The sequence below is a fragment of the Babylonia areolata genome, chromosome 13 (assembly GCF_041734735.1).
Source record: "Babylonia areolata isolate BAREFJ2019XMU chromosome 13, ASM4173473v1, whole genome shotgun sequence".
Taxonomy (NCBI): Eukaryota; Metazoa; Mollusca; class Gastropoda; order Neogastropoda; family Buccinidae; genus Babylonia; species Babylonia areolata.
The window spans coordinates 14,366,425-14,392,855 of NC_134888.1; the positions used below are offsets into that span (position 1 = coordinate 14,366,425).

General features: G+C 41.7%; 1 protein-coding gene across 1 annotated transcript in view; it reads right to left on the minus strand.

Moving 5' to 3' along the window:
* Positions 1 to 22,610, minus strand: part of LOC143289079 (dynein axonemal heavy chain 2-like) — a 135,445-nt gene extending 112,835 nt beyond the window's left edge. The window contains exons 1-17 of the mRNA XM_076597918.1: positions 22,527 to 22,610; positions 19,982 to 20,281; positions 19,022 to 19,128; positions 18,365 to 18,713; positions 17,143 to 17,307; positions 16,396 to 16,634; positions 15,787 to 15,978; positions 15,259 to 15,396; positions 14,052 to 14,159; positions 13,576 to 13,781; positions 12,336 to 12,465; positions 10,264 to 10,446; positions 9,676 to 9,810; positions 3,723 to 3,802; positions 3,030 to 3,176; positions 2,091 to 2,382; positions 518 to 793 (exon numbers count right to left, since the gene is read on the minus strand). Coding sequence (XP_076454033.1) covers positions 518 to 793; positions 2,091 to 2,382; positions 3,030 to 3,176; positions 3,723 to 3,802; positions 9,676 to 9,810; positions 10,264 to 10,446; positions 12,336 to 12,465; positions 13,576 to 13,781; positions 14,052 to 14,159; positions 15,259 to 15,396; positions 15,787 to 15,978; positions 16,396 to 16,634; positions 17,143 to 17,307; positions 18,365 to 18,713; positions 19,022 to 19,128; positions 19,982 to 20,195 — 2,961 coding nt within the window. The 5' untranslated portion in view covers positions 20,196 to 20,281; positions 22,527 to 22,610. The remainder of the gene's footprint in view (positions 1 to 517; positions 794 to 2,090; positions 2,383 to 3,029; positions 3,177 to 3,722; positions 3,803 to 9,675; positions 9,811 to 10,263; positions 10,447 to 12,335; positions 12,466 to 13,575; positions 13,782 to 14,051; positions 14,160 to 15,258; positions 15,397 to 15,786; positions 15,979 to 16,395; positions 16,635 to 17,142; positions 17,308 to 18,364; positions 18,714 to 19,021; positions 19,129 to 19,981; positions 20,282 to 22,526) is intronic.
* Between the last annotated feature and the right edge of the window lie 3,821 nt (positions 22,611 to 26,431).

The window sequence follows — 26,431 nt, forward strand, 5'->3', positions numbered from 1 at the left end:
AAAACTTCTACCCCCAGAAAAAACAACTCAACATACAAAAACTTCTACCCCCAGAAAAAACAACTCAACATACAAAAACTTCTCCCTCCCCAGAAAAAACAACTCAACATACAAAAACTTCTAACCCCAGAAAAAACAACTCAACACACAAAAACTTCTCCCCAGAAAAAACAACACAAAAACTTCTACCCCCAGAAAAAACAACATACAAAAACTTCTCCCTCCCCAGAAAAAACAACTCAACATACAAAAACTTCTACCCCCAGAAAAAACAACTCAACATTCAAAAACTTCTACCCCCAGAAAAAACAACTCAACAAACTAAAACGTCTCCCTCCCAAGAAAAAACAATACAACATTCAAAAACTTCTACCCCCCAAAAGAGAGAAAGAACAAAAACAACAGAACATTCAAAAACCTCCCACCCACGCACCCCTACCCCACCCCAAACACTAACACCCTCAGCCTCCAACCCCCATCCCCCTCCTGTCCCCCAAACCAAATGACCCTCACTAACCTTGTCCCCTTCCAGGATGACCTTGACCCTGAAGAGGGGGTTGGGGGCGGACTTGCCGTCGCCGTTGATGGCCTTGGAGAGCTCCTGCAGGGAGTACTTGACGTTGAGGCGGAAGGCCTCCTCCACCATGCGGTCCATCTTCTGGGTGTAGCTGTGCCAGTGCTGCTGCACCTCTGCCCCGTCGTTCTGGAACACCGTGTACGTGCGCCGCATGCTGGCGATGATCTCCTCGTGCGTCTCCTTCAACCGCTTCTGCAGGTTCTCCCGGTGCCGCGCCTGTGCAGGGTCAGACAGAACGAGGTTTGGGGGTGTTTGTTGTTGTTGCTGTTGTTTTTTATCGTCGTGTCGTGCTGCAGTGGAGTTTTTCTTCTTCTGGGGGTTTCTTTTGGGGGGTTTTGTTTTATTTTTATGTGTCCACGGTGGGTAAGGTTACAGGTTTGTCATACTGCCATGTACTTTTCTTTCGTCTTTTTTTCTATTCACCTGCAGTGGGTTAGGCTAGAGATGATCATACTGCAATGTGTGCGTTTTCATTTTTTGCTTTTGTGTGCCTGAAACAGGTAAGTTAAGAGGATATTCATACTGTTATGTGAGATATTCTATCATTTTGCACTTTCAAAGGGTAGCGATAGAGATTATCATAATACTGTGCAAGATTTTTTTTTTTTTTTTTTTTTTTTTCAGTGCCTGCAATACATAAAATTTGAGAATAATCCTACTGCTGTGTAAGATTATGGTTCTGATTTTGTTTTTTAACCAATGTTTGCTTTTCTTTTACTGTTGATGCTTCTTTTTTTTTCCTTCATGTTCAGATACAATTATTTTCATGCTTGATAAATATAATAATTTCTTCAGATTAAGTGCAGAAACTGATAACTTTTTCCCTTCCAGATTCACACATATATATTTTGCTATTCAGAACTTTTTTTCTCTCTTTAAGAATCATATCGGATGTCATATTTTAACCTTCGTGTGCGCACTGATACTGTTCATAGTGTGCGATTCGTTATTTCGTGTGTTTTTTCGTTCATGGCTCCCTCCTTTGTTATAGGCTGGGGGCCTTACAAATAAACCTTTGTCGTTCACAGTTGAACCAAGAATCATATTCAGACTTAGGTCATATCCTTCTCATCTCCTATCTGACACATGGAGCGGGCCTGTTTCTTCCTCCCAAACAGCACAAACTGCAGTGACTGCAGTGCTTGGGAACATAAGGCAGAAACCATGAAAATCAAACCTTCCACAAGTCACACACACACACACACACACACACACACAGAGCCACTTTTCACAACCGCCTGGAAACACCAGCCATCAGTGCGAAAGGTTTTCCCAGGCTGCCGGACACACCCCCCCCCTCACCTCCCACCCCCTCCCCAGCCCCCCACAGGTGTTTCCAGTGCCGCCAGCCCCCCCCCAGGTGTTTCCCGTGCCCCCCCTTTACCAACAGGTGTCCCCCCCCAGCCCCCACAGGTGTTTCCTGTGCCCCCAACCCCCCCACCCCCAGGCCCCTTCAAGTGTTTCCCATACCGTTAGCCTCCCCCACCCCCAGGTCCCCCCACCCCCACCTCACCTGGTCTTCATCAAACTTGAGGTCCTCGTACACCACCTTGGTGTCTATGCGGACCAGCAGCATCTCGGAGATCTTGACGCACAGCTCGCGGATGTTCATGTTGGCCCCCTTGTAGTCGTCCACGTTGGCCTGGATCTTGCTGGCGTGCTGCCGGCACTCCGACACGAAGTAGTCCGACACGTTCTTGGAGGCCCAGGTCAGCTTGGTCAGGCCCGGGTGGATGCGTTTGTCCAGGACACGGATCCTCTCCCTGAACAGGCCTCGCTCCTCCAGGGACAGCGCGGCGATGATTCTGTCACAGCGTTAACAGTTCTGTGGTTACTAACATGGAAAATACATGAGGGGGGTGGGGGTGCAGAGGGAGAGGGGTTTGGGGGGAAGCCAAGAGACGAAGGGCTTGAAAATAACGCCACTGACAGAAAAGTGCGAATGGGCAGCCAAAAAAAAACAAAAAAACAAACTTGCCCCCAAAAAACAAACATTCATGAAAAAAAAGAACAAAACAGAAATAAAATCTTTTAAAAAAAACTATTCCAAAGATCCTCACCAATACCACAACCCACACATAACAACTAAGAAGGAACTTACCTGCTGTAATCTCACACCACCAGACTTACCTGTTGTAATCTCACACCACCAGACTTACCTGTTGTAATATCACACCACCAGACCTACCTGTTGTAATCTTGCACAACAGCACTTGCCTGTTGTAATATCACACCACCAGACCTACCTGCTGTAATCTCGCAGCACCATTTACCTATTGTAATCTCTCACCACCACTTACCTGTTGTAATCTTGGACCATCAATAAACAACCTGCTGTAATATCGCACCACCAGACCTACCTGTTGTGTGATTTTGCACCATCAATAAATAACCTGTTGTAATCTTGGCACTACAGCACTTACCTGTTGTAGTCTCGCACCACCAGACTTACCTGTTGTAATCTCGCACCACCAGCAGAACGTGTTCCCTCAGGTTGCGTAGGTCTTCCCGCCTGCCGTACACTTCCATGGCGTAATGCGGCACCTCAAAGATCAACCGCTCCCAGTAGTGGATCTCTTGGAACATCTTCAGCAGCAGTCTGTCACACAAACAATTCTGTAGCATTTCACCTTCCTCACAGCCCTAAAGAGAACTTCACATCAAATGCAAAATTAAATCTGGTCTCAAAGTTATAAAAAAAAAGAATGGGAAAAACACACACAAAAGAATATGCAAGTATTATTCAAAGACATTTGTTACCATGCATATGCAAATAAACATTCATTTATTCATTCATATCCATGCACATATACACACAAATATACACACACCCTTGCACACGTGCACACACGCACATATGCATGCACACACACACATTCACAAATGTACACATGCTCTGTGCACAAGCACACACAGTCTCATACAAAGACACCATGACACACACAAAAAAGCATAACACATGCACCAACAGCTGCCCACAAACAGGTATTAATAATTATATGCTTCTGCACACAAGTGTATGCAAACACCCACACCCACACACATGCATGCATGCCTGCACACACACACACACACACACACACACACACACACACACTCAAAATCACACACACACACACACACACACACACACACACACACACACCTGTTGAAGTTGATGTCCAGCATGGGAGGTCTCTCAGCACTGCGGCACATGAGTGGAACATCCAGGAGTTTGTGAGGTTCCTGCAACACGCCACCCTCACTGCACACCTGGCCCTACAGCACAGCACACACCGCTCCCCCGCAGGCCTCACCCACCACCCCTCCCTACTGTGGGGCAGCTACTAGCGCAGGCACTTCATTTAAACTCCTTGGATTTAATTTTCTGGTACCACACTAAACCAGAAAGCTAACTTCACAAGTATTGTCATACACAGAGAGCAATCACTTCATCTAAACTCCTCAGTTTTAACTTTCTGATGCCATTGTAAATCAGAAAGCAAGAGTTGCAAAACAATAATGTCACACAAGGAGAGCAGATACTTCATCTGAACACCACTGATCTAATTTTCTGAAAATGCACTAAACCAGAAAGCTGATGTCACAAGTATTTTCATACAAAGAGAGCAATCACTTCACCTAAACCCTTCTAATTTAATTTTCTGATAACATAGTCAGCCAGAAAGCAAGTGTCCAGACAATAATCATTTATATTCTACAATAGTCACATATATTCTTTCTACCAGAGCATTTATATTTTCATTTACAAAACAACATCAGCATTAGACTGCCTTACAGGCAAAGGATAAACTCTATTTTGCTGACTGTTTATTCATGCTAATGACTGTCCTCAGTATAAGCAGTACACTTACATGAGAATAACCACACTCTCAGGTTAAAGATCTTGCCAATAATATTTTCCCTGCCAAAATTTTGGGCAAACTTGTACAAAAAATTTTTTTTAATTAACAATGTAAACAAGTGATTGAATATTTCATCCTATTTGTCAGAAAGTTACAATGCGTACAAAAAAGGCATAATTAAATTAATGACTGCTTATGATGACCTGTGTGTTGGTTGATTTGCATGCATAAATCATCATGTCCACTTGGTATAAATCTCATCTTCATTGTGTCGCTTAATCCTTGTAATGTGTGAAAATCAAACAATCATCACAACATAAAAGTGCTGCCCGGCATTTACCTTAAATACTAGTATCAGCTAAATCTTGTAGTTGAGTGAAAAAGAGTAAATATTCACAATCATCTTCAACATCAAAGACTGGAAACAACAAATGTGAACATAGCAACTGAGAGGCTAAGCTGATGTCTAAAATAAATACAATATTGTAAGAACAGAGGTAGGGGGGGGGGGGAGGTGAACACATGAAAACTACAAACAATAAATTCAAATACTACATAGCTACATTGTCTACAACTACTAAACACTCAACTCCTTACCTCCAGAACATGTCTACATGTTTAAAAAAAAAAAAAAAAAAAAAAAGTAAGCGACTAGTCACTCAACCCCCCACTTCCAGATGAACTACCACTGTCTGAAACAGACTGAAACAGACTGGGATCCAGTTCAGTGGGGACTACTCCACATTGAGACTGTTAGCAAAATGGCAAACCAAAAGTTCACCACCTGAAAGACAGGGAGTCGTTTCATTTCAAGTGTGCTTTTCTCCAAAGGTCTTACATGCACACCTCTTAAACTGAAATGATTACTGATGGACAGCTTTTAAGGAGGGCAACGAGGGGGGAGGGGAGGGGGCAAGGGGAGGGGGGGGGGGGGTCCACACATGGAAATCAACACAGGGAACACTGAAAGTGCACACACAAAAAAGAAAAGAAAAACTTTTTTCCTTTCTTGCCCATGATCTGTATTTTGATCTTTTAAAAAAAAAAAAATTCTTTTTAACCATTAGGCTCTTGCCACTGTTTTTCTTAAAGTTAAAACTTGTCAGAACAAATGATATTTCTCGTTCATTTTATTTCTATGTTTACACTTGGTTTTTGTTGTTGTTTTTATCACTAACTTATATGTATGTTGTTGTTTTTTAAGTTAATAAACTCATGGTGTCTTCTATTTCTTCTTTTTTTTCTTTTTTTTTTTTCTTTTTATAATTCTGTTAAGCATGTCTGAAATAGGTTACAACAATATATACATATTACAAGTAATTTTGTAGCAACTACATAACAAATACACAGCAAAATACTTTATTTGAGGCCAAGACAATGTTCAAAAAGTTTCAAAAACAAATCACCAACAACACACGAATACACACATGCATGTTTGTACGAAAACATGCACACGGACATGCATGCATGCATACTTTATAGACATACACAAACACACTTTTAAAAAAAAAACACACACAAAAAAACATGTAAGCATAGCACATTTGTATATAAACCAATTAAGTGAATAAACACAACAAAACAGACTGGGGAAGAAGGGGGGAAAAGCTACTGTTCCAATAAAAATCAAACTCAACACTGCAAAGCACACCACAGGAAAAAAGAAAGAAGTTGCAACAGCAAACAACTCTCTCTCTCTCTCTCTCTCTCTCTCTCTCTCATCAAAATCCATGTCTTTTTAGATTCAATTTACTTATAGCATCTAGAAAGGAAAATGTCTTAACTAACATGGTTTTTATTTGTTTACAAAGCACTGAGGCTGCTGTATACTAGTACAAGTTCAGTGTATTCTTATGTTATGTTTGTACTACTTTTGTGTACATGTGTTATGTAGTTGTGCTCGTGTTATAAACATCATTTGTTCACAATTATGTAATTCCCCCTTCAGACAGGGGTTACGGCCTAATCTAAATAAAACATTCGCATTTGCATTCTCTGTCTGTCTCCATACAGTCTTCACTTTCTTACATGAACTTTCACAAACAACTTAAGTAAGCACTCATTTATCAAACTGTAACATAACTTGAAAAGTTTGCCAACATAAATTCTGTTTAGGTATTGCGATGTATGATATGTACCGTGATGTGTGTGATGGTTTGCTGTGTGTGTGTGTGTGTGTGTGTGTGTGTGTGTGTGTGTGAACATAAGTTAGTGTTGATGATTGACTGGATCCCTGTGCATGTACAATGTAAGTGCATTTAATCATGTTTTACTTCTATCAATCTGACTATCAGGTTTTATTCCTAAAACTAAACAGATCATTTATGCTTTTTGTAGTTGCTGTTGCTGTTTTTAAAATAAAGAGATGATGCAAGAAGACCTCAATGAATGGTTGCAATCAAAAGGATACTAACAAAATGAACAGCTTGATTCTTTTCCTTCCTGTTATAATGTCATGGTTTCATTTTCAAAATAAAAAGAGTTATTGCTGTCACTGTAACTGTGTGCACAGGCACAGTCTGTTTGGTTTGGTTCATTTCCCACTGTTTTGACCTTGACAGCATGGACATCATTTTTCAAGACCATGTCAGTCCAAACTGATTATAGTCTGTTTCATAATGAAAATGCATCACTATAGTCTGTTTCATAATGAGAATGCATCACTTCTGTCCATACTCTGATTTCTAATTCTTGTCACAGCCATGCCCCCAAAAAACCCTTTGCCCCAAACAGCCAGTCTGATCCTGCACTGGAACAAAAAAAAAGCTTCAAGGTAGCCATTTCAAGATGAGGACAGGTCGCACAATATGGGCACCAGGTCACCCCATGACTCGCTGTTCATCCAGCATGCAAAAATTGACACAAGCTTAGAGTGGTTGTCTACATCAAAGCCAGAGCATGTCCAGATACACAAAAAAGATCACACAATGTTAACCAAATAAGAAAAAAGAAAGAGTGACATGCAAAAAAGAGTGCTTTCAATGTTAGAAATCAGTGCACAAAATCCAAAATCAGCCAGTGATTAACAGTGAGTTCAGAGAAAATGTTAAAAAAAAAAAAGAACAAAAAAACAAAAGGAGAAACAAAGAACTTACATTCTCCTGCACGGAAAGTAACAGAAATAAAACCCAAAGTTGCAGTGTTATATAAACAACAGAAACAGCACAGATATAACAGATGAAATAATTCAGTGAGCATAACGTATATGTTAAAGAAAATATGCCATGCCTGATAGTGACAACAAAATTTCCGGTCAGTGGAAATAAGGAAACAAAAACAGGATCACCAACAACAGACCCAAGTTACACAATCAGGCACTTCATTCTGAAGACAGATGACCAACTTAATGAATCAGAGTATGCCTACCACCAAATTATATTGTGTCTTTTTGGGCCACTGGAAAAAAAATGTTTATGTGACCGTGCATTAGAAAATGGTGATGTATACAAGTGTTTTTGTCACAGTGCATTGGAAAATGGTGATATCTAAGTTATACAGACAACAGAATCTTTTTCTATTATATGAAAGAAGTGCCCAAATTGATTTAGTACTTACACCATATCTAGCAATGGCCTGAAAATTTTGTTCCATTGATATCAACAAGAAAACAAACAATGGGGGAAACAACACACAAAAAAAAAACATATACGATAACACTTACAATAAATTTCAATGAAATTAAAACCTGTCTGTGTTGAGCAATGCCGTAACTGTCCCTGGCATGTGTGCAAATCTATGTTTCTGTATGGATGTATCTGAATCTCTCTGTTGTTCTTCTTCTTCATCGTCTTCTTCTTCTTCTTTGTTCGTGGGCTGCACTCCCACGTTCACTCGTATGTACACATGTGGGCTTTTACATGTATGATCGTTTTTACCCCGCCAGGTAGAAAGCCATACTCTGCTTTCGGGGGTGAGCATGCTGGGTATGTTCTTGTTTCCATAACCCACCAAATGCTGATATGGATCACAGGATCTTTGATGTGCGTATTTCATCTTCTGCTTGCATATACACACGAAGGGGGTTCAGGCACTGGCAGGTTTGCACATATGTTGATGTGGGAGATCGGAAAAATCTCCACCCTTTACCCACCAGGCGCCATCACCGAGATTCAAACCCAGGACCATCAGATTGAAAGTCCAACCCTTTAACCACTCGGCTATTGCACCCGTCGTTGTGTGTCTGTGTGTGTGTATTTTGACGGCAAGCATGAACAGTCATTCTTTATATGCTTGGTTCACATTTCCGTCTCCTGTAGTCACCCAGAGGCAGTCTGACTGAGAGGACATAGGCATAGCCAGAAACAAACAAACAAACAAACAACAACAAAACAGTTTTTGCATATTTCATAACTACAAGTTATCACATCAACAATCCTGCATGTTTCTGGTGTCAACGAACGAATATGACAGCTAAACAGTTAAAGCATTGGACTTTCATTTGACGGTCTTGGGTTTGAATGTTGGCACTGTCTGGTGGGTTTAGGGGTCAATTTCCCAGGTCAACAAATAAGCAGACCTGCTAGTGCCTGAACCCCTCACATGAAAGATCCTGGAGTCAATGCATGACTTGTGGGTTATGGAAACATAAATATACATAGCACATACCACGCATCGCACAAATATCAGCAAATTATGATATCGTGGAACAGGAGAAAAGCAAGACAGGAATGTTAAACTTCCTTTCACATTTCACAGTTTCGTGTCAATGTAGGGGCTTTACAGGATTAAAACTCAGCAAGAACAAAACCTGACCCACTTTTATACAAAGAGAAGGACAAAATTCTAAAAATAACATTCAACAAACCAATGCATCATTCACGATATGCATAATACATAAAACCCTTCACCAAGCTGTTTGTTTATCACCCAAAATCTACAAGGACTGACATCTTAAGTGTCCTTGATGTCATGTCATCAAACAGAAAATAAATCTGTCAATCCATGAACAAAGAAATAATGAGATTACAAGCAGCATGAGTATCATATGATCAAACGTACATCATTTAAATAAAAAAAGTTTTTAATTTAAGACATGTCTGAAGAATCCAGACAAAAACAACAGGGACATGTAAACAGTTAAAACACTGTGGATAAATGAGTGTGAAGATTAAAATTAACAAGACAGTATAAACAAAGATTTGAAAATAAAATGAGAAGATGACCATGAAAAAAAAAATGGGGTGTTTGGAGATGAAAGGCTGAAACAGAGCGAGTGAGAAAGAGAGAGAGAGGTGGACTGGAGACCACGTGCACCTTGTCAATGGTCTGGGTCCACTCATAAAACGTCTTCCTCATGTACTCATCCAGGGCTACTGTCAGCTGCTGGAACTGGGATCGAACCTCCTCTCCCGTTCCAATGGACGGCAGGAAGAAAGCCCTGTCTATCAACTAAAACCCGACACAAATGTGCACATTAAAAAAACAAAAATGAAAAAAAAAATTGTGTTGATAGCCCACTTCAATAAAATCTCAGTAAAAAAAACCTTCTCTTTTAGAACTACAGAACTAAGAATTCCTAATCACTTTTTTTTTTTAATCCATGTAACTTATCTAAAACAAACACTGAAATAGACTTTAAACTATTTTACTCATGTTGTTTGTGAGGAATTGTCAAAATATACTTCTTTTCCAAAAAAATGAATAAATAAAAGTGAAGAGAAAGTCTTCCCAAAAGAAGACTTTCTTTCAAGACATACACACACAAACACACACACAAATGCGCGCGCGCGCACACACACACACACACACACAAGCACACACACACACACACACACACACACACAAACGTCACTATATTCTAAATATCAAACCAGCAGCAGCGCATGAAAGCAGTGCACCCACCATCATACTGCGCTCAATTCTCCGTTTCAGTGTCCGCGCCCAGTGGGCAGACCCAGAGAACTTGGGGTGTGACGGGTTTCGGGGCACTGCTTTCATGGTCAGCTCTTTCTTCACGGCGTTCAGCTCTTCATTGAACAGGCTGTACACGTCCACCGTCTTCTTGTCAATCGTACGCCGCACAGCCTGTAAAAGAAACAGCCAGGGTTTATTTCAAAACTCAGAAATGAATCTATATCTGAGTCGTTAAACCCCTTGAACACTGCTGCCGAGTGAAGGGCTGTCACCTCACTGAGGTAAAACTGATAATCATACGCTGCACAGCCTGTAAAAGAAACAGCCAGGGTTTATTTCAAAACTCAGAAATGAATCTATATCTGAGTCGTTAAACCCCTTGAATGCTGCTGCCGAGTGAAGGGCTGTCACCTCACTGAGGTAAAACTGATAACCATACGCTGCATAGCCTGTAAAAGAAACAGCGACGGTTTCTTTCAAAACTGGGAAATGAATGACAAATCTGAGTCGGTCAGCCTGTAAAAGAAGCAGCGACAGTTTCTTTCAAAACTGGGAAATGAATGACAAATCTGAGTCATTCAATCTGTAAAAGAAGCAGCAACGGTTTCTTTCAAAACTCAGAAATTAATTACAAATCTGAGTCGTTAAACCCCTTGAACGCTGCTTACAAGTGAAGGGCTGTCACCTCACTGAGGTAAAACTGTTGATCATACACCGCAAGGCCTGTAAGATAAACAGTGACGGTTTCTTTCAAAACTCAGAAGTAAATTACAAATCTGAGTCATCTGGCCTGTAAAAGAAACAGCAACAGTTTCTTTCAAAACTCAGAAGTGAATTACAAATCTGAGTCATTTGGCCTGTAAAAGACACAGAGCCACAGTTTCTTTCAAAACTCAGAAATGAATGACAAATCTGAGTCCTTAAACCCCTTGAATGCTGCTGATGAGTGAATGGCTGTCATCTCACTGAGGTAATCCTGAGGCTACAGGTCAGGACGTTAGTCACAATTCTTTATTTGGACTTCCTCCTCCAGGGACTGCGTCACTTTTGTTCAGCAGAATCAATGACACTATTGATAAGTACACAGACATTGGTAGCAGCTCTTCACACTCACGCCACACTGATCACATTTCATCAAGGGGTCAGCAGCCAAAGGGTTAAGATGTGACAGCGTTCACAATACAAGTGAGAAGGGAGCCATCAAGATCTTTGACACAATACAGAAGAAAATAATAAATATGGAACATATAGATAGATAATTAAAGAAACAGAAAGTAACATTGATAAGTTCGCCTTATTTGAGATTTACATCCTGACAAGTTGTGACAAACATGCATAGCCTTGTTTGAGATTCACATGACAAATTGTCACAAACATGCTTTGCTTTGTTTGAGATTCACATGACAAATTGTCACAAACATGCTTTGCCTTGTTTGAGATTCACATGGCAAATTGTCACAAACATGCTTTGCTTTGTTTGAGATTCACATGACAAATTGTCACAAACATGCTTTGCTTTGTTTGAGATTCACATGACAAATTGTCACAAACATGCTTTGCTTTGTTTGAGATTCACGTGACAAATTGTCACAAACATGCTTTGCCTTGTTTGAGATTTATACTCGGAGTGCAGTGAAATTCAGCAGAACAAGAAAATTCCAAGTAAAAAATTCCTGGAAAGAATTAAATACCCGTATTTTCCCCATCTAAATCATATTTCCCTCCCTGTTCAAAAACGATACAGAAATTCATAAGTAATAAAAAATCCTGCTAAGAACAAGCGCATGTCTCTCCACAGGCAAATTTAATTTTTCTCCTTGCTGAAATAACTGACCAACAGTGAAATGCTTCACTGCAGAAACACAGCGACAAATAAGCAAATCTTTCTCGACTTTTCTCTATCATGTCAGGAAGATCCATTTTTCAGCTGTCTACCATTTTGTGTGAAGTGATAAAATGAACATAACATAAGTCTTCCATCACAAGTGCCCCGGTAAACAAGCAGAAAACAAGATGAGGCAACATGAAGACATACACATGTGACAGACGTGTGCACCTACCTCTCTGGAGCTGAGATGCATGAAGACATCAAGAAGCTCCACCCCCTGTTCCACAGTGGTGACGGTGTCGAAGGCTGACGATATCACGTTCTGCATCATCACCTCCAGGTCCTTCACACCTGCACGGAACCTGCCCAACAGTGTGTGTGTGTGTGTCAATGAACCTGTCCAACAGTGTGTGTGTGTGTGTGTGTCAATGAACCTGTCCAACAGTGTGTGTGTGTGTGTGTGTCAATGAACCTGTCCAACAGTGTGTGTGTGTGTGTGTCAATGAACCTGTCCAACAGTGTGTGTGTGTGTGTGTCAATGAACCTGTCCAACAGTGTGTGTGTGTGTGTCAATGAACCCGTCCAACAGTGTGTGTGTGTGTGTCAATGAACCTGTCCAACAGTGTGTGTGTGTGTGTGTGTGTGTGTGTGTGTGTGTGTGTCAATGAACCTGTCCAACAGTGTGTGTGTGTGTGTCAATGAACCTGTCCAACAGTGTGTGTGTGTGTGTCAATGAACCTGTCCAACAGTGTGTGTGTGTGTGTGTCAATGAACCTGTCCAACAGTGTGTTCATTCTTTAGTTTAATGTCTTTTCACTGTAAGTGATATTAGACGAGGGTAAGAAAAAAATCGAGTGGGAGGAGGGGGAGTGGGGGGGGGGGATTACTGTGTACGCATGCGAGTAAGTGAAAGTGTGTGTGTGTGTGTGTGTGTCAAGGAACCTGTTCAACCATTGTGTGTTTGTGTGTGTGTATGTGTGTGAATGAACCTGTCCAACAGTGTGTGTCAAAGAATCTGTTGAACAGTGTGTATGGTGTGTCAATGAAGTTGTCCAACAGTGTATGTGTATGTGTCAGTGGACCTGTTCCGCCTGCTATCTCTGCTAGTGTTCATAATACTGGTAAATGAACAGGAAGCTATCAAGGTCTATGACATAATACAGAAGGAAATAATAGATAAGAAACATATAGATAGATCAATACAAAATAAAATTTAAAAAACAACAGAAAGTAACACTGACAAATATGAATAAATATTCAATTGAATAACTTTATTCTTTTTTGTTGAAAGAGCTGAAAACACATGAGTAGGCACGCACGCACGCGCGCGCGCACACACACACACACACACACACACACACACACACACACACGCACAAACACACACACACACACACACACACACACACACAATCACACACACTAACACACACACACAATCACACACACATACACACACATAGGTCTCGCACCTGTTGTAATCGTCATGCCAGGACGTGGCCTTGACATCCAGAATGGTTTTCTTCACGGCGCGCAAGATGTTCATGTTCTTCTCAAACTGGTTTTCAATCTCTATCAAGCCCCGGGCGATCTCAGGCCCCTTCTGTCCGCCAAAGTGCGGCATCTCTGTCTTGGACCCCTCCTCCTGGCGGGCAAAGTGCAGCTGTGCCTCGCACACCTGCACAGGCGGGTCAAGTCTTTAGCACCTGGGTTCTCTGAGGTCCTGCCTCCTTTACCTCCATTGTCATTTCCTCCAATCACAGCCCCTGAAGAAAGGAGCTGTGATCGGAAACTTCTTTTTTTTTTTTTTTAAATCAGTCTTCTTTTACAACTCTAGTAGTAGAAGTAGTTGTTGTTGTTGATGATGTTGTTGGATGGTTGCTGGATGTTGTTGTTTTTGTTGTTCTGTGTTGAAAACAAGACGCACACACCAACACAGACAACTGACCTCCAGCAGATCCTTGCACCTCTGGATGAAGGCGTCCACCTGTGCGAAGATGCTGCTCTTGTCCAGCACCCAGCCCACCTGGCTGAACTTGTGGTGAAGTTTGGATGTCTGCAAATAAAACATTTTTAAAATATATACCGGTATATATCTTTAAAAAATTTAAAAATTAAAAATAAATAAATAAGAGTGACTATTGTCCATCTAACATATAGCAGTCATCAAGACCAAAACCTATGGTGACATCAACAGACACTCCCCACCCCAACCCCCTTTAAGAAAAAAAAAAAAAAAAAAAACAAGACCAAAAACTATGACGACATCAATAAACACCCCCCGCCCTCCCCACCCCACCCCCACCCCAAGTAATTTTCAGAATAATTAACCTGTTCAATCCTAGGAAGTTTACAGCCTAAGAAGGATTCCCTGCCAAAATGATGTGTTAAAAAATGCAGGAAATATACTGAAATCAACCAGCGGTTTTTCCTCCAAATTGATTTGTGTGGACACAGCTGGAAATTCTGTAGAAGTTTGTTCCCTTTGCTTGCAGTTTGTGCATGTGTGGAATGTGGAAACTGTTTTACTGAAACAAAGTCTGACACCAGAGCATTGCACAGAAGCAGGGCTGAATGGGTTAAGCAACAAGTCCTTGAACGCCAAGTCAAAAAACTTTATGGTTTCTGTTTTCATATTTCAGCACCATTTTTCGACAGCAGGAGCACAGGAGAATTTCACCACAATCACTGACGATAAATGAAAAGGACAAAGAGCAGTCTGTGACTAAATGGCATGACATTCAACAGAGGTAAAGCTGTTATCTAAAGGGCAAGCAACTTATCCTCAATGAGTTCCATCTTCTCCAACCTGAATGCCAAAAATCAGACTATAGATTTCAGCAAAGCATTCGCCCTTCACACTTCATCTCCCATCACATTCTCCACCCCCTGACATATTTTTTTCCTTCTTTGCCAATAATTACGACAGAAATGACTATTTTTCATAGTAAGGCAGATGTGGCAACTTAACATAACAGATGTGGCTACTTCACTTCAGTCTTGTTTTATTCTTTACAGTCAATCGCACATTTTTTCTCACCAAATTTCCAAATAAGAACTGTTTTCCAAACTTCATTCCCAAAAGAACAGTACCCCAGACGCCACGGTTTTTGGTATCCTACTGGGACTGAAGATGAAGTGCGGAGGACCCTCACCTTGTCGTAGATCTCTTTCCACTGCTCACAGCAGCTGATGCAGTCTGCCAGCGACTTCTTGCCACTCAGCACGCAGCCATCAAAAATCTTTTCCAGCTGAATCTCATTGCAGCACCGCCGAATGATTTCGTTGCTCATCTATGAGACACAGAAATCATACAGAATGGCTATGGTAAGCTTGTGTGTACGTGCATGTGTGTTGTGTGTGTGTCGGAAGGGAGGGTTTTGGGTGGTGTCTGAGTGTCTGTGTGTGTTTGTTTCTGTGTTGTAGGTGTGTAGTCGTTGTATGCTCATACAACGTCTATTCACATTAGACAACAACCAGCGTGTATGCTTGCGTGTGCACATGTGTGTCTATCCGTGCATTAGTGTATGCATATGTGTGCACTTTTTTCCTGCATCACTGAAAAAGAAGACAAAACAGAAACAATACACAAGAAAAACAAATGGTTAAACAAACATCACATGTCCCCAACTTAATGTCCCAAGACAATCGCAATTTCATTTTTCCAAGACCAGCACACTGACCTTTTTCAGGATGCCAGTCAGTCTCTCGCGGGACTTGTAGAACTCCGAGTTGACCCAGATCATGCGAATGATGTTCAGAATCTTGGGCAACATGCGAGGGATGTCTGCAGGCTTGGCATCAGACAGTTCATGACAGGGATCCTTCAGAACTGTCAGGAATTTGAGGTTGCTCTCCGCTTGTCTTGAACCCTCCTGCAAAACCCACCAACCATTGGGTGATACTGACAATAGATACCATCTCCTGATTCCAACAGACAAATACAAAGGAAGAGTAATCATGTGCCACTGATAGACAGACTTTTAAGGATCTTACCAGCTGTCACAACAATCTGAAATATCTTTAATAATGATATAATGCGACACTGATAGAGTTGTAAGACCTTACCAGCTGCCACAACTATCTGAAATATCTTTAATGATGATACAATCCTTTTCTTATTACATGATACTGTGTTTGTGTATGTGCACATGCAAGTGCTTGAAGTCTACACTGATTTTTGTTATATCCATATCAATACATCCAACATGATAAAACCCCAAGACAGCAGAGAAAATTCCATGCCTACAATGAATGAAAGGCAACCGCTATGACTAGGACCTCTCCCTGACCTTGATCTGGCCCGCCAGGCGGAGGAAGGGAGCCACGTAGGAGGACTTTGCCAGCTCCAGAACGTGGGTGATGCGCTTGACACCCGCATTGTCCAGCTGTGTGCTGATGCCTGACAGATCAGCGCAGCGGTTCTGCCAAAACTCAATCTCATCCAGCGGTCCTGAATTTTCTGCTGTTTCAAAGGCGTCCTGAGAGCTCAGCACTTCTTTGATCTGTCGTGACCAGTGGATCACGCATGCTGCAAACAGAGACGAAAATGAGCTGCAGTAATGCCCGGAAGGTATGACAAATGTTGGCTTTTGTACGTATTAGTCAAATGCATGCATAATTATAAGGAAAGATACTATCTGCAAAAAATGTTGTAAAGCTCATAAAGAAAAACATACACACACATGCATACAGTGACACTGACACTCACAACAACAGAATCATAAGCATCACTAGCAGCTCTATATCATACTGTACACATACAAACATAAACATACACTTTTCTGAACACATGCACAAATCTTATTCACCAGAAACAAGCTGACTTTCTCAAAGCACACACACATAAATACATACACACCCACACAAAAATGCACATTTGTCTCGTATTTCTCACAAACATGCTGCAACAACAACTGCAATTACAGCCACAACCACCATCATCACCACCACAACCACTACACACTATAATAGTAGCTACAGTCACAACCACCACCACCACCATCACCACCACCACATGTGTTCCCACAGTGACCTACTCTCCAGCCTCTGCACCAGCTCCTTGTTACGGGCAGCCTCCTCCGGCATCATCCTCATGCCCTCAGTGGGAACGTACAGCACCGTCTTCCCATCCAGCTTCCACCGCGTGTCCGTCAGGCTGGCCAGGAACTTGTGCAGCTGTGCTGAAAAGTCATTCTTGATGCCTGTGCAGAGAGTTATGGAGCATGTTGCATACTGCCAGGTAGGGACAAGGGGGTCCTGTAAAGAACAGCTGGGGTTTGCTGTCGGTGTGTGTGCTTGACAGGCGAAGACAGTGGATGAGCAAAAACAAAGGGAGTGTACTGCTGGCAGAAATGATTTTTGTTGTTGTAAATGCTAGGCAAAAAGAGCAATAGCCAAAACAATGAATAAATGAATGAATGAATAATGGCAAGATGCATTATCACACCAGACTGGACCTACCTCCAACCAATGGCAGACTGATTATTTTTACCACCCTTTTCAACATTTCTCTTTCCCCTTTTCTCTTCCATCCCTGTTTCATTCCTTCCTCCCCTTCCCTTTCCTTCTTGTCCTCTCCAACTTTCATGCCACACCCTGCCCCTCTCTTTCTTCTTCTTCTCCTTCTTTCTCCTTTCTCGCCTGCTTCCTTTCTCTACCTCTAATTTCCCTTCTTCGTGCATTACCGTAACCGTTCTTATCTTCTTTCCATTCTCTTCTCTCCCCTCTTCTTTTCCCTTTCTTTCCCTCTTCTTTTCCCTTTCTTCCCTCTTTCTTTCCCTCTTTCTTTCCCTTTCTTTTCCTCTTTCTTTTCCCTCTTCTTTTCCCTTTCTTTCCCTCTTTCTTTTCCCTTTCTTTCCCTCTTTCTTTTCCTCTTTCTTTTCCCATTCTTTCCCTCTTCTTTTCCTTTTCTTTTTCTTTCCCTCTTTCTTGTCCCTTTCTTTCCCTCTTCTTTTCCCTTTCTTTCCCTCTTTCTTTTCCCTTTTCCCTTTCTTTTCTTTTCCTCTTCTTTTCCCTTTCTTTTCCTCTTCTTTTTCCTTTCTTCCCCTCTTCTTTTCCCTTTTCCAAACACTCTCCATCTTGTTGTTTTTTTCCTCTCACCAATCACCTTCTCTTTCATTCTCTTTTCTGTTTTTTCTTGTAATTTAATCACTCCTTTCTCTTTGCGTTGGATCTTCTCTTTCCCAGTCTCTTGTGGTCTCATGGAGAAAAGCTCGGAACTTCTTTCCAGTCTCCACAAAACAAACACAGCAAGGATACTGTCAGGCCAGGTGTTGTTCTCAAAGAACACAGGAGCATAGATGCCCATCATCGTCCTCAGCAAGCTCTCGATGTAGGCTCCATTCACCGTGCCATACTGCACGCTCTTCTTGAAGTTGTCTGCGGTGATCTCCTTGGTGCCAGGGTTCTTGATGAAGTAGGAGAGCTGCTCCATGGGGAAGGTGGGAGTCCTGTACTCCAGGCAGAAGCCCCGGTGGCTGTCCTTGTAGGCCACCAGCATCCTGATGCTGGGGTCTGTGAGGAAGGTGCTGAGGGTCTCCTCCTGCACCTCTGTCCAGTCCTCTTCTTTCAGACCCACGCAGATGATGCGTTCTTTCACCATCTGACTCTGTCAACAAATAATAAATGATGTTCGATATCCTCAACCCTCACTGATGACACTCAAGCATTCAACCCGTTTCATACTGATGCTGACAACACTACAGTTCACACTGCACATTCACTTTAGTTCCTGACAAAATTTCGATGAACAATACAGAATTAATATAAAAACTTTATATAAAGTCAACTCATATACCTATATACATTAAACAACAACTGCTCAACATACACACATACATACACACACAACACACACACACACACACACACACACACACACACACAGAAAAAGAAATGTGTTCAAACTGGACCCACCAAACTGACAGATTCGGCCTCATCTCCAATGGCCAGGTCTCCTTGTTCCGATCCCTCCATGATCCCACTCATGTCCCCATCTCCAGCTGGTGTGGCTGTCCCACTCACTGTAATGTCATGTCATGTAATGTCATGTCGTGTCATGTGACATGACATGACAGGATGTGATGTTGTGTCATGTCATATCATGATATGATGTAATATGGCATGTAATGATGTGTGATGTGATGTGATGTAATGGAATGTAATGCAATACAAGGTAATGCAGTCATGCAACAATATACAAGAAAAATAAGGTGCGTACCCAGTAACTTGATTTAAACCAAATTATTATTCAATGCCAACAGAAGCTAATGTTTGATAACCATACCAATAAACTGAAAAATCAAATGAACACATGAAAATCATCAACAGAAAGAAAAGAAGCAAAGAAGAAAAAAGTAAAGAAACTCTGAAAAAGAATAAAAGAAAAAGAAAAAAAGACTGACAAACATATATCATCTACGAACCCAAAATATAACCCAACGCCCACTGTCCTTAACATGTCACTCCAAATCCTTTCCTCTGCTTCCACTTTGCAATCAACACATTTTTATGTACCAAAAATATCATTATCCTACTCTTTATCTTGGGACATTTTCCATTCCTATTTTTATTCATATTTTTAAATTTAGCCCATGAAAAAATTAAAATGATAGAAAAATATATGAAAAATGAAGAAAAAGTATGGTCTGGTACAAGAGTGTATCATGAATATGTATGAGTGTAGTTCTGTTAATTATATTGTTAGTATCAATTTCATCATCATCATTATTCTTATTTCTACTGTTATTGCTAGTATTGGTATTACTAGTATAGTAATTGTCAATGACATGGTAATTGTTACTAGTGATTGTCAATGACATGATAATTGTTACTGTCATTTCAATCCAGATACAGAAAGGAAAATATTTATCTCACCTGCCAAAGCAGTCTCTGCGGCAACGACTTCTCCTCCTTCTTCCCCTTCTCCATTGACAAGTCCATTTTCTGTCGGGAGGGGGGTGCCAGCCTTGGATCCCCCCTTTGGCGTGGACGCTTTGGAGCCACTGCGTGGTGTGCCGGCCTTGGAGCCAGCCTTGGAGCCAGGCTTTGAGCCGCTCCGTGAGCCTGCCCGTGAGCCCTTGCTGGACATTGTGTGTGTGTGCTGTGTGGTGTGCGGTGCCCTCGACGACTGTGTCTCACTTGGTTTGCTTTTGATTTGGCATCTACACAGTCATGCTGGGGAAGAAACAAATCAAGTGCAAGGAAGAACAGAACAATAATATGAGTGAAGTTATTTGTCTAAGCTCATTCAAAACATTTAGCTTCGGTACCAACTGCCTATCATAGTTTCACACCGTATGTCTTTATCTTTACTTTACCTCACTCAAAACATTTACCAGCTACACACTATAATCATCTTTTGTCCGTGTGACTGTTCTTTCTGTTATAGAGCTTTGGAATCCATTGATACTCAGCAATTTTCAATTTCAATAGCGTTTGTCAAGGATTTGTAAAAACTACTTTGATATGGGGGTTGATTACAAATGTTGTATAGTTCAACGAAAACAAACTGACTGCAGAGAAGTGAAAAACCTGCCAGGGGAAAAAGACTGCAATGTATTCAATTTGTTATGTTCTTACTTGAGAAATACCATTCAAACTTCTATACTTATAGATATTTATTATACTTTTCCGTCTATATATAATATCTTGTCAATAACTGTATCAGTATACATTTCATTCTTAAACATGTTGATATACTTGACTCTTTTGTACCCATTAATTCCTTAACTGAAATGAGGTTTTAATATTGAATACAAAAATGCTTTTTTTAAATTACCTGAATAGAGCATATCAGTGTTCTAACCACATCTCACCATCTAAACAATGTTTTTAGCTTCATAAAATACCATTTAAAATATAATGCACAAATCTGTCAAAATAAAACATCAAAAAGAACATGAATTTTTACAATTCAAACAGCATGCATTAACACAATACCAAACAGTTCTGCTCTGTTTGCTGATCTCATTTCCCACAACACATGATTGAGATATAATTGGTAAAAGCTGTACACAAACATTTTACCTTTGTCTCAAGTGTATCTCATCATATTCTATAATTTTCACAATGTTGTATAACACAACATTAAAAGACCCTTGGCCTGGCATTTTATGAATCCATGCAATCATTGTTTATAATACATTTTCAATCATTGCAGCCAACAGTAATACCACTTTTCCTTTTAAACAGTTTCCTTATTACACAATATCCAGTGCTGATACAAATTTCAAGATTTTTCTATAATGTGGATATCTGATCTCCAGCATGTGTATATAACCAGCGGGGTTCATGGCAAATGTATATTCAAACATCTATAAACCTTGGATATGGGAGGAAAGATTCCACTCTTAAAACTTCAAACATCTTGCAGTGGACCTGTCCAGTTCAGAATATAGGACCATCACACTAAATGATCAGATTCGGGATTTGAAGCCTTCCAGGGTTGGGCTGAGGGCAACCTCAGCAGGAAGGCTGTTCCAGTTGGTTATGGTTCGGGGAAAGAAAGATTTTTGTCTGTACAGCGTCCTGCAGCTGGAGAGATGGTATGCTGCTGGGTGCGATCCTCGGGTCCCCGTGGATGCTGAAGGATTTTGAGAGGGCTTGTGGCATGTGTTGATGATAAGACTGCCGCTGTGGAACTTATAAAAGTTAACCAGTCTTGCCTTTCTCCTTCGCTCTTTGAAGGGGAGACCACTGAAGAGTCTCCATCATGTCTTGCACACTGGATGTTTTCCTGTGTTGATGGGTCACCCAGCGAGCAGCCCGGCGTTGTACTTCCTCAAGTTTGTTATTGTCCTTCTCTGTATAGGGGTCCCACACAGAGCTGGCATACTCCAGGGTTGGGCGGACCAGTGTTTGGTAGGCTTGCTGTTTGATGCACTGGGAGCCTACTTTCAGGTTCCGTCTGAGTAGGCCTAAGGTCTTGTTGGCTCGGTTGGAGACATTGGAGATGTGGGGGGTCCATCTAAGATCAGAAGTGATGGTGATGCCGAGGTATTGTGATTTGCGTTGTGCGTTCCTTAACAGTCCAGCAACAGTCTTACAGTTTTCTTGGTCTGTTTTGAGCCCCCCCACCCCCACCCCCGCCCCCTCTCTCTCTCTTGATACAGTTGTCACACCAGTTAATTTTGATGCGACTGGTTGTTAAATATATCTGAACACACACACACACACACACGCACACACACACACACATAACTGTTCTTCTGTTTCTAAAATGTTGTTGCAATCGGTACCCATGGAACGCAAAGGTCGCCATCTTTTACCGACTGGTCGGGTTTTGTTCTCAGCCCAAGAACACAGCATCTTTTTTTTTAAACTAAACTTTTGCTGCAATTCTTGCAGCTGCTGTGCAGTTCTGCGTACATGTCAATAAAATATCAATGGAAAACTGCATGCGATAATAAAGATACGGTACCTCGATCCTTTTTGTCGTTCGTTTTCCTTTGGGGCACAACAGGCGGGCACACTGTCGCACTGAGTAATGCAAGTTTATCTTGACAACAGCGGTCTGCGCATGCCCAAATCTGTTCCTGTTGCGTTGGGCGTCACGCGAGATTTCGCGCGAAATTTAGAAGGGCGACTGCCTGAATCGGCGACCCCAAACTTTCGTTTTCTTGTAGAATTTTCATTATGGTTTGTCAAACTGACTTTCACAAATGGAAAATCACACAAAAATATTATGTGTTTTAGTACGTACGTCTATATGTGTGTGTTGGGAGGGGGTCAGAGATGGGACGTGGATGTATGAGCATTCGCAATGTCAAGCGTGCATGAAAATAAAGGGGAAAAAAGTCCATAAACATGTTGTTTTCATGCATAAAAAATAAATGAATAGAATACAAAAAGAGATAGATAGATCGTCCGTTTACAGTTTTTCCCTACATGTTTTTAATGGACTAGAAGTCGACATATTGTGTTCCTTAAGTCCGTGCTGGCCTACTTGCGAACAATTTCAGACGAGCTTTAACAGCGATGGTTCGATTGGATTGTTGGTCTTGTGATCACACACACACACACACACACACACACTTCTTCTTCTTCTTCATTGTTGATGGCCAACGATCGTATGAATTTATTATTCTGGCACCTAAAACTGGGGGGTTCGCTACTACTATTTTGTAGTTGGTGTTCCTTGATAATGTGAAGAAGAGGTAGAGGTGAAGGTGGCATCATTCCACTGCTGTTCAGGGGAATTGGGATGTGAGGAGGGACATGAGGTAAGGGGATCGGGGTGGGAGAGGTGGGGGTGGGGTGGGGAATTGGCATGGGGTGTGAGGAGCACTAGAAGTGTTGTTTACTGCTTGGAGACCCTTGACACAAAAGTGTCAAGCGTTCTGGCCTCCACAGCTACATGGGGCAGGCAGTTCCAGTCTATGATGGTTCTAGGTAAAAATGAAGAGCCTCTGTACTGTGTTCTGGTGGTGATGATGGAAAACTGTTGGTTGTGTCCTCAGCATTGGCGAGGTGGCAGTGGGCAAAGCTACCTTTTGAGGTTTGGACAGTGGGTTTGATTGGTGTAAATTTTGTACAGCATTGAGAGCCTGGAGGTCTTGTGTTGATTCTCCAGCAAGGGCCAACTCAACGACTCCAGCATTTCGTTGACACTTGAGGTGTTCCGGCGTCCAGTCTGTCAGTGTTCTTCTTAGTGGAGGGGTCCCAGACTGATGAGCCCTACTCCAGCAAGGGGCGTACAAAGGCTTTATATGCTCATTCTTTGATGTTGATGGAGCTGATCTTCAGGTTCCGTCTGAGGAAGCCCAGGGATCGGTTCAGTTGGCTTTGCAGCAGACATTGTTGATGTGGTCGTTCCAGTTCAGTTCTCTCTGGATCGTGATGCCCAGGTATTTGACTGATGAGACGGTGTCCAGGATGTGGCCATGCAGGTCGTATGAGTGATGGAGGGGGTTCCTGCTCCTTGTGACCGCGGCAGAGAGTTTAGCACTTCGCAGGATGAAACTCCATGTCCCAGATCTTTTCCTAGTCTGCTAGGCGCTGGAGGTCATGTTGTAGCTGGTCCTGATCATTGCCGCTGGAGATCATCCTGTATACTGCGGTATCATCCGCAAAGAGCCTTGCCGGTGAGGTCACTTTCTCCGGAAGGTCATTAATGTATACTAGGAACAAGCACGGCCCTACTGAGCACAGACCCCTGAGGGACTCCAGACCTCACACTGATGTAAGAAGATGTGGCTCCATCCACTACCACTGCTTGGCGCCGGTTGCTGAGGAAGTTGGAGATCCATGCTTTGGTGGTTCCCTGGATGCCGTACTGCTGGAGCTTGTGGTGTAGCAGGTACACACACACACACACACACACACACACACACACACATATGTAAGTTAGGTTTTTAGGAACTTATTTTTTGATAGTAGAAGAAAATAGTTGCAATTCTTTACTGAGGCTCTGGGCGAAACCTGGCATAGTGAAATTGCATCACATGTACGTCATGGCGTGTTTGCGTCATAATAGCTGCGTAAGAGTGACCCTGGTAACATGTAAACGATTTATCCCTTGAGGAAGGAACGTGATTGTTCCGAAAATTTGGAACATTTGACAGATTGATGTGTTTGTTTTTCGTTTTTCTCTTTATATATATAGATAGATAGATGTGTGTGTGTGTGTGTGTGTGTGTGCGCGCGCGTAGATTTTGTTCAGTATAGCGAAAATCAATCTCAGAGGACAATTGTCAGGCTAGTGTGCAGATCAAAAGGAGCAACACTTGGATCCCTTTTTTAATTGCTTGAAAACGCATTTGAAGATCTTTCACTTCATTAGAACATTACGTAAGAATTCAGTGTGACTTCAGACTCATTTCTTTCAAAGTCATAGTTTGTTATTCAAATGGGGTAAAGAAGATGCACAGAAAAGTTACCTGTCCTAGGCAGGACACATTTACTCCATTCTCATCTGTCTGTCCTGTTGTGTGGACAAACACGTGGCACAAGTACGACATGTGACAGTGTGTGCACATTTATATGACATGAGGCATACCAATTGCCGTATCCAAATGCCTTGAGAAAAAGGATGATCTGGACCTCCCATGCGAACGGTTGTTCAGTCAAATATCGGCAGCATCTTGAAAGATAGGGATGAAGTTTTTTCCTGTCTCCCAGATCAGAATATGGAAACATTCAGAAATCAAATCCACACATAAAAGATCCTTATAATCCATGTCAGTACTGGTGGATTATAGAAACACAAACACATGCAGCATGCACCTGCCAAACATGTATGATTGCCTGAATAACTTAGTAAAGTCAATTCTATGAGCAAAAAACTTAGTTCTGCAGCCTTGGGAGCTAACTGGACTTTATGGACCATCCCATCCCAAAGCTGACTGTCCAAAAGCCCTATTGGCAGAGAAAACGGGAATGCTGTTGGGCGAGACACACTCCACTATAATCAAATCCTAGCAGCCCAGAAGTCAGCACAACAGTTGCCTCCTCTGCTGTTCTAATTGTCATATACATGACTGGCTATCACACAGACAAGTAAATTCCTACTTCCACAAGTTAATGAGAATTTCTGCCACTGGATAACAAAACTTATCAGGTAACAGGATATTTTCACACTGAAACAATCTGGGAAAGGGAGAGTGTGTGTGGGAGGGGGAGGGGGGGGTGATGGGGGAGGGTTTTCTGAGAAAGAGTGGTCATGAATGTTTTATGTAACTTATAATATTTTTCTTTCATGTAAAGCGCCCTGAGCTTTTAGAAAGGGTGCTACATAAATGTATATTATTATTATTATATATCTTCATTATTAGGTCAATCTTTATCTTCTGAGTTTATGGGCTGCAACTCCAAGATTATCTTGCAGATATATGGGTTGGCTTTACATGAATGACTTTTTTATCCATGTGTTTATGCAGTAATATTCCATTTCCTAGGTGTACATACTGGGTATTTCAATGTTTCAATTTCCACAATCCACCAAACTTGAATGGATTGGAGGATTTCAGCATGCTTGTTTGATCTGCGTAAGTATGCACACAAAGGCATTTAAGCACTAGCAGGTCTGCACAGATGTTGACCTTGGAGGTAGAAACACTTGATGTCCACCCTTAACCCACTAGGCACTATCAACCCAGGACTCTCAGATCGAAAGTCCCAGGCTCTTTCTGATAGACCTCAAAATGCCAAAGTTCACTGAGGACACACACACACACACCACACACACACACACACACACACACCACCACCACCACCACCACCACCACCCACACACACACACACACACACTTCATCATGGTGCCAATTTGTTTACACTCGCAACTTAAAAAGACAGACACATCAATGAGTGATTTTCTCATCTTTATT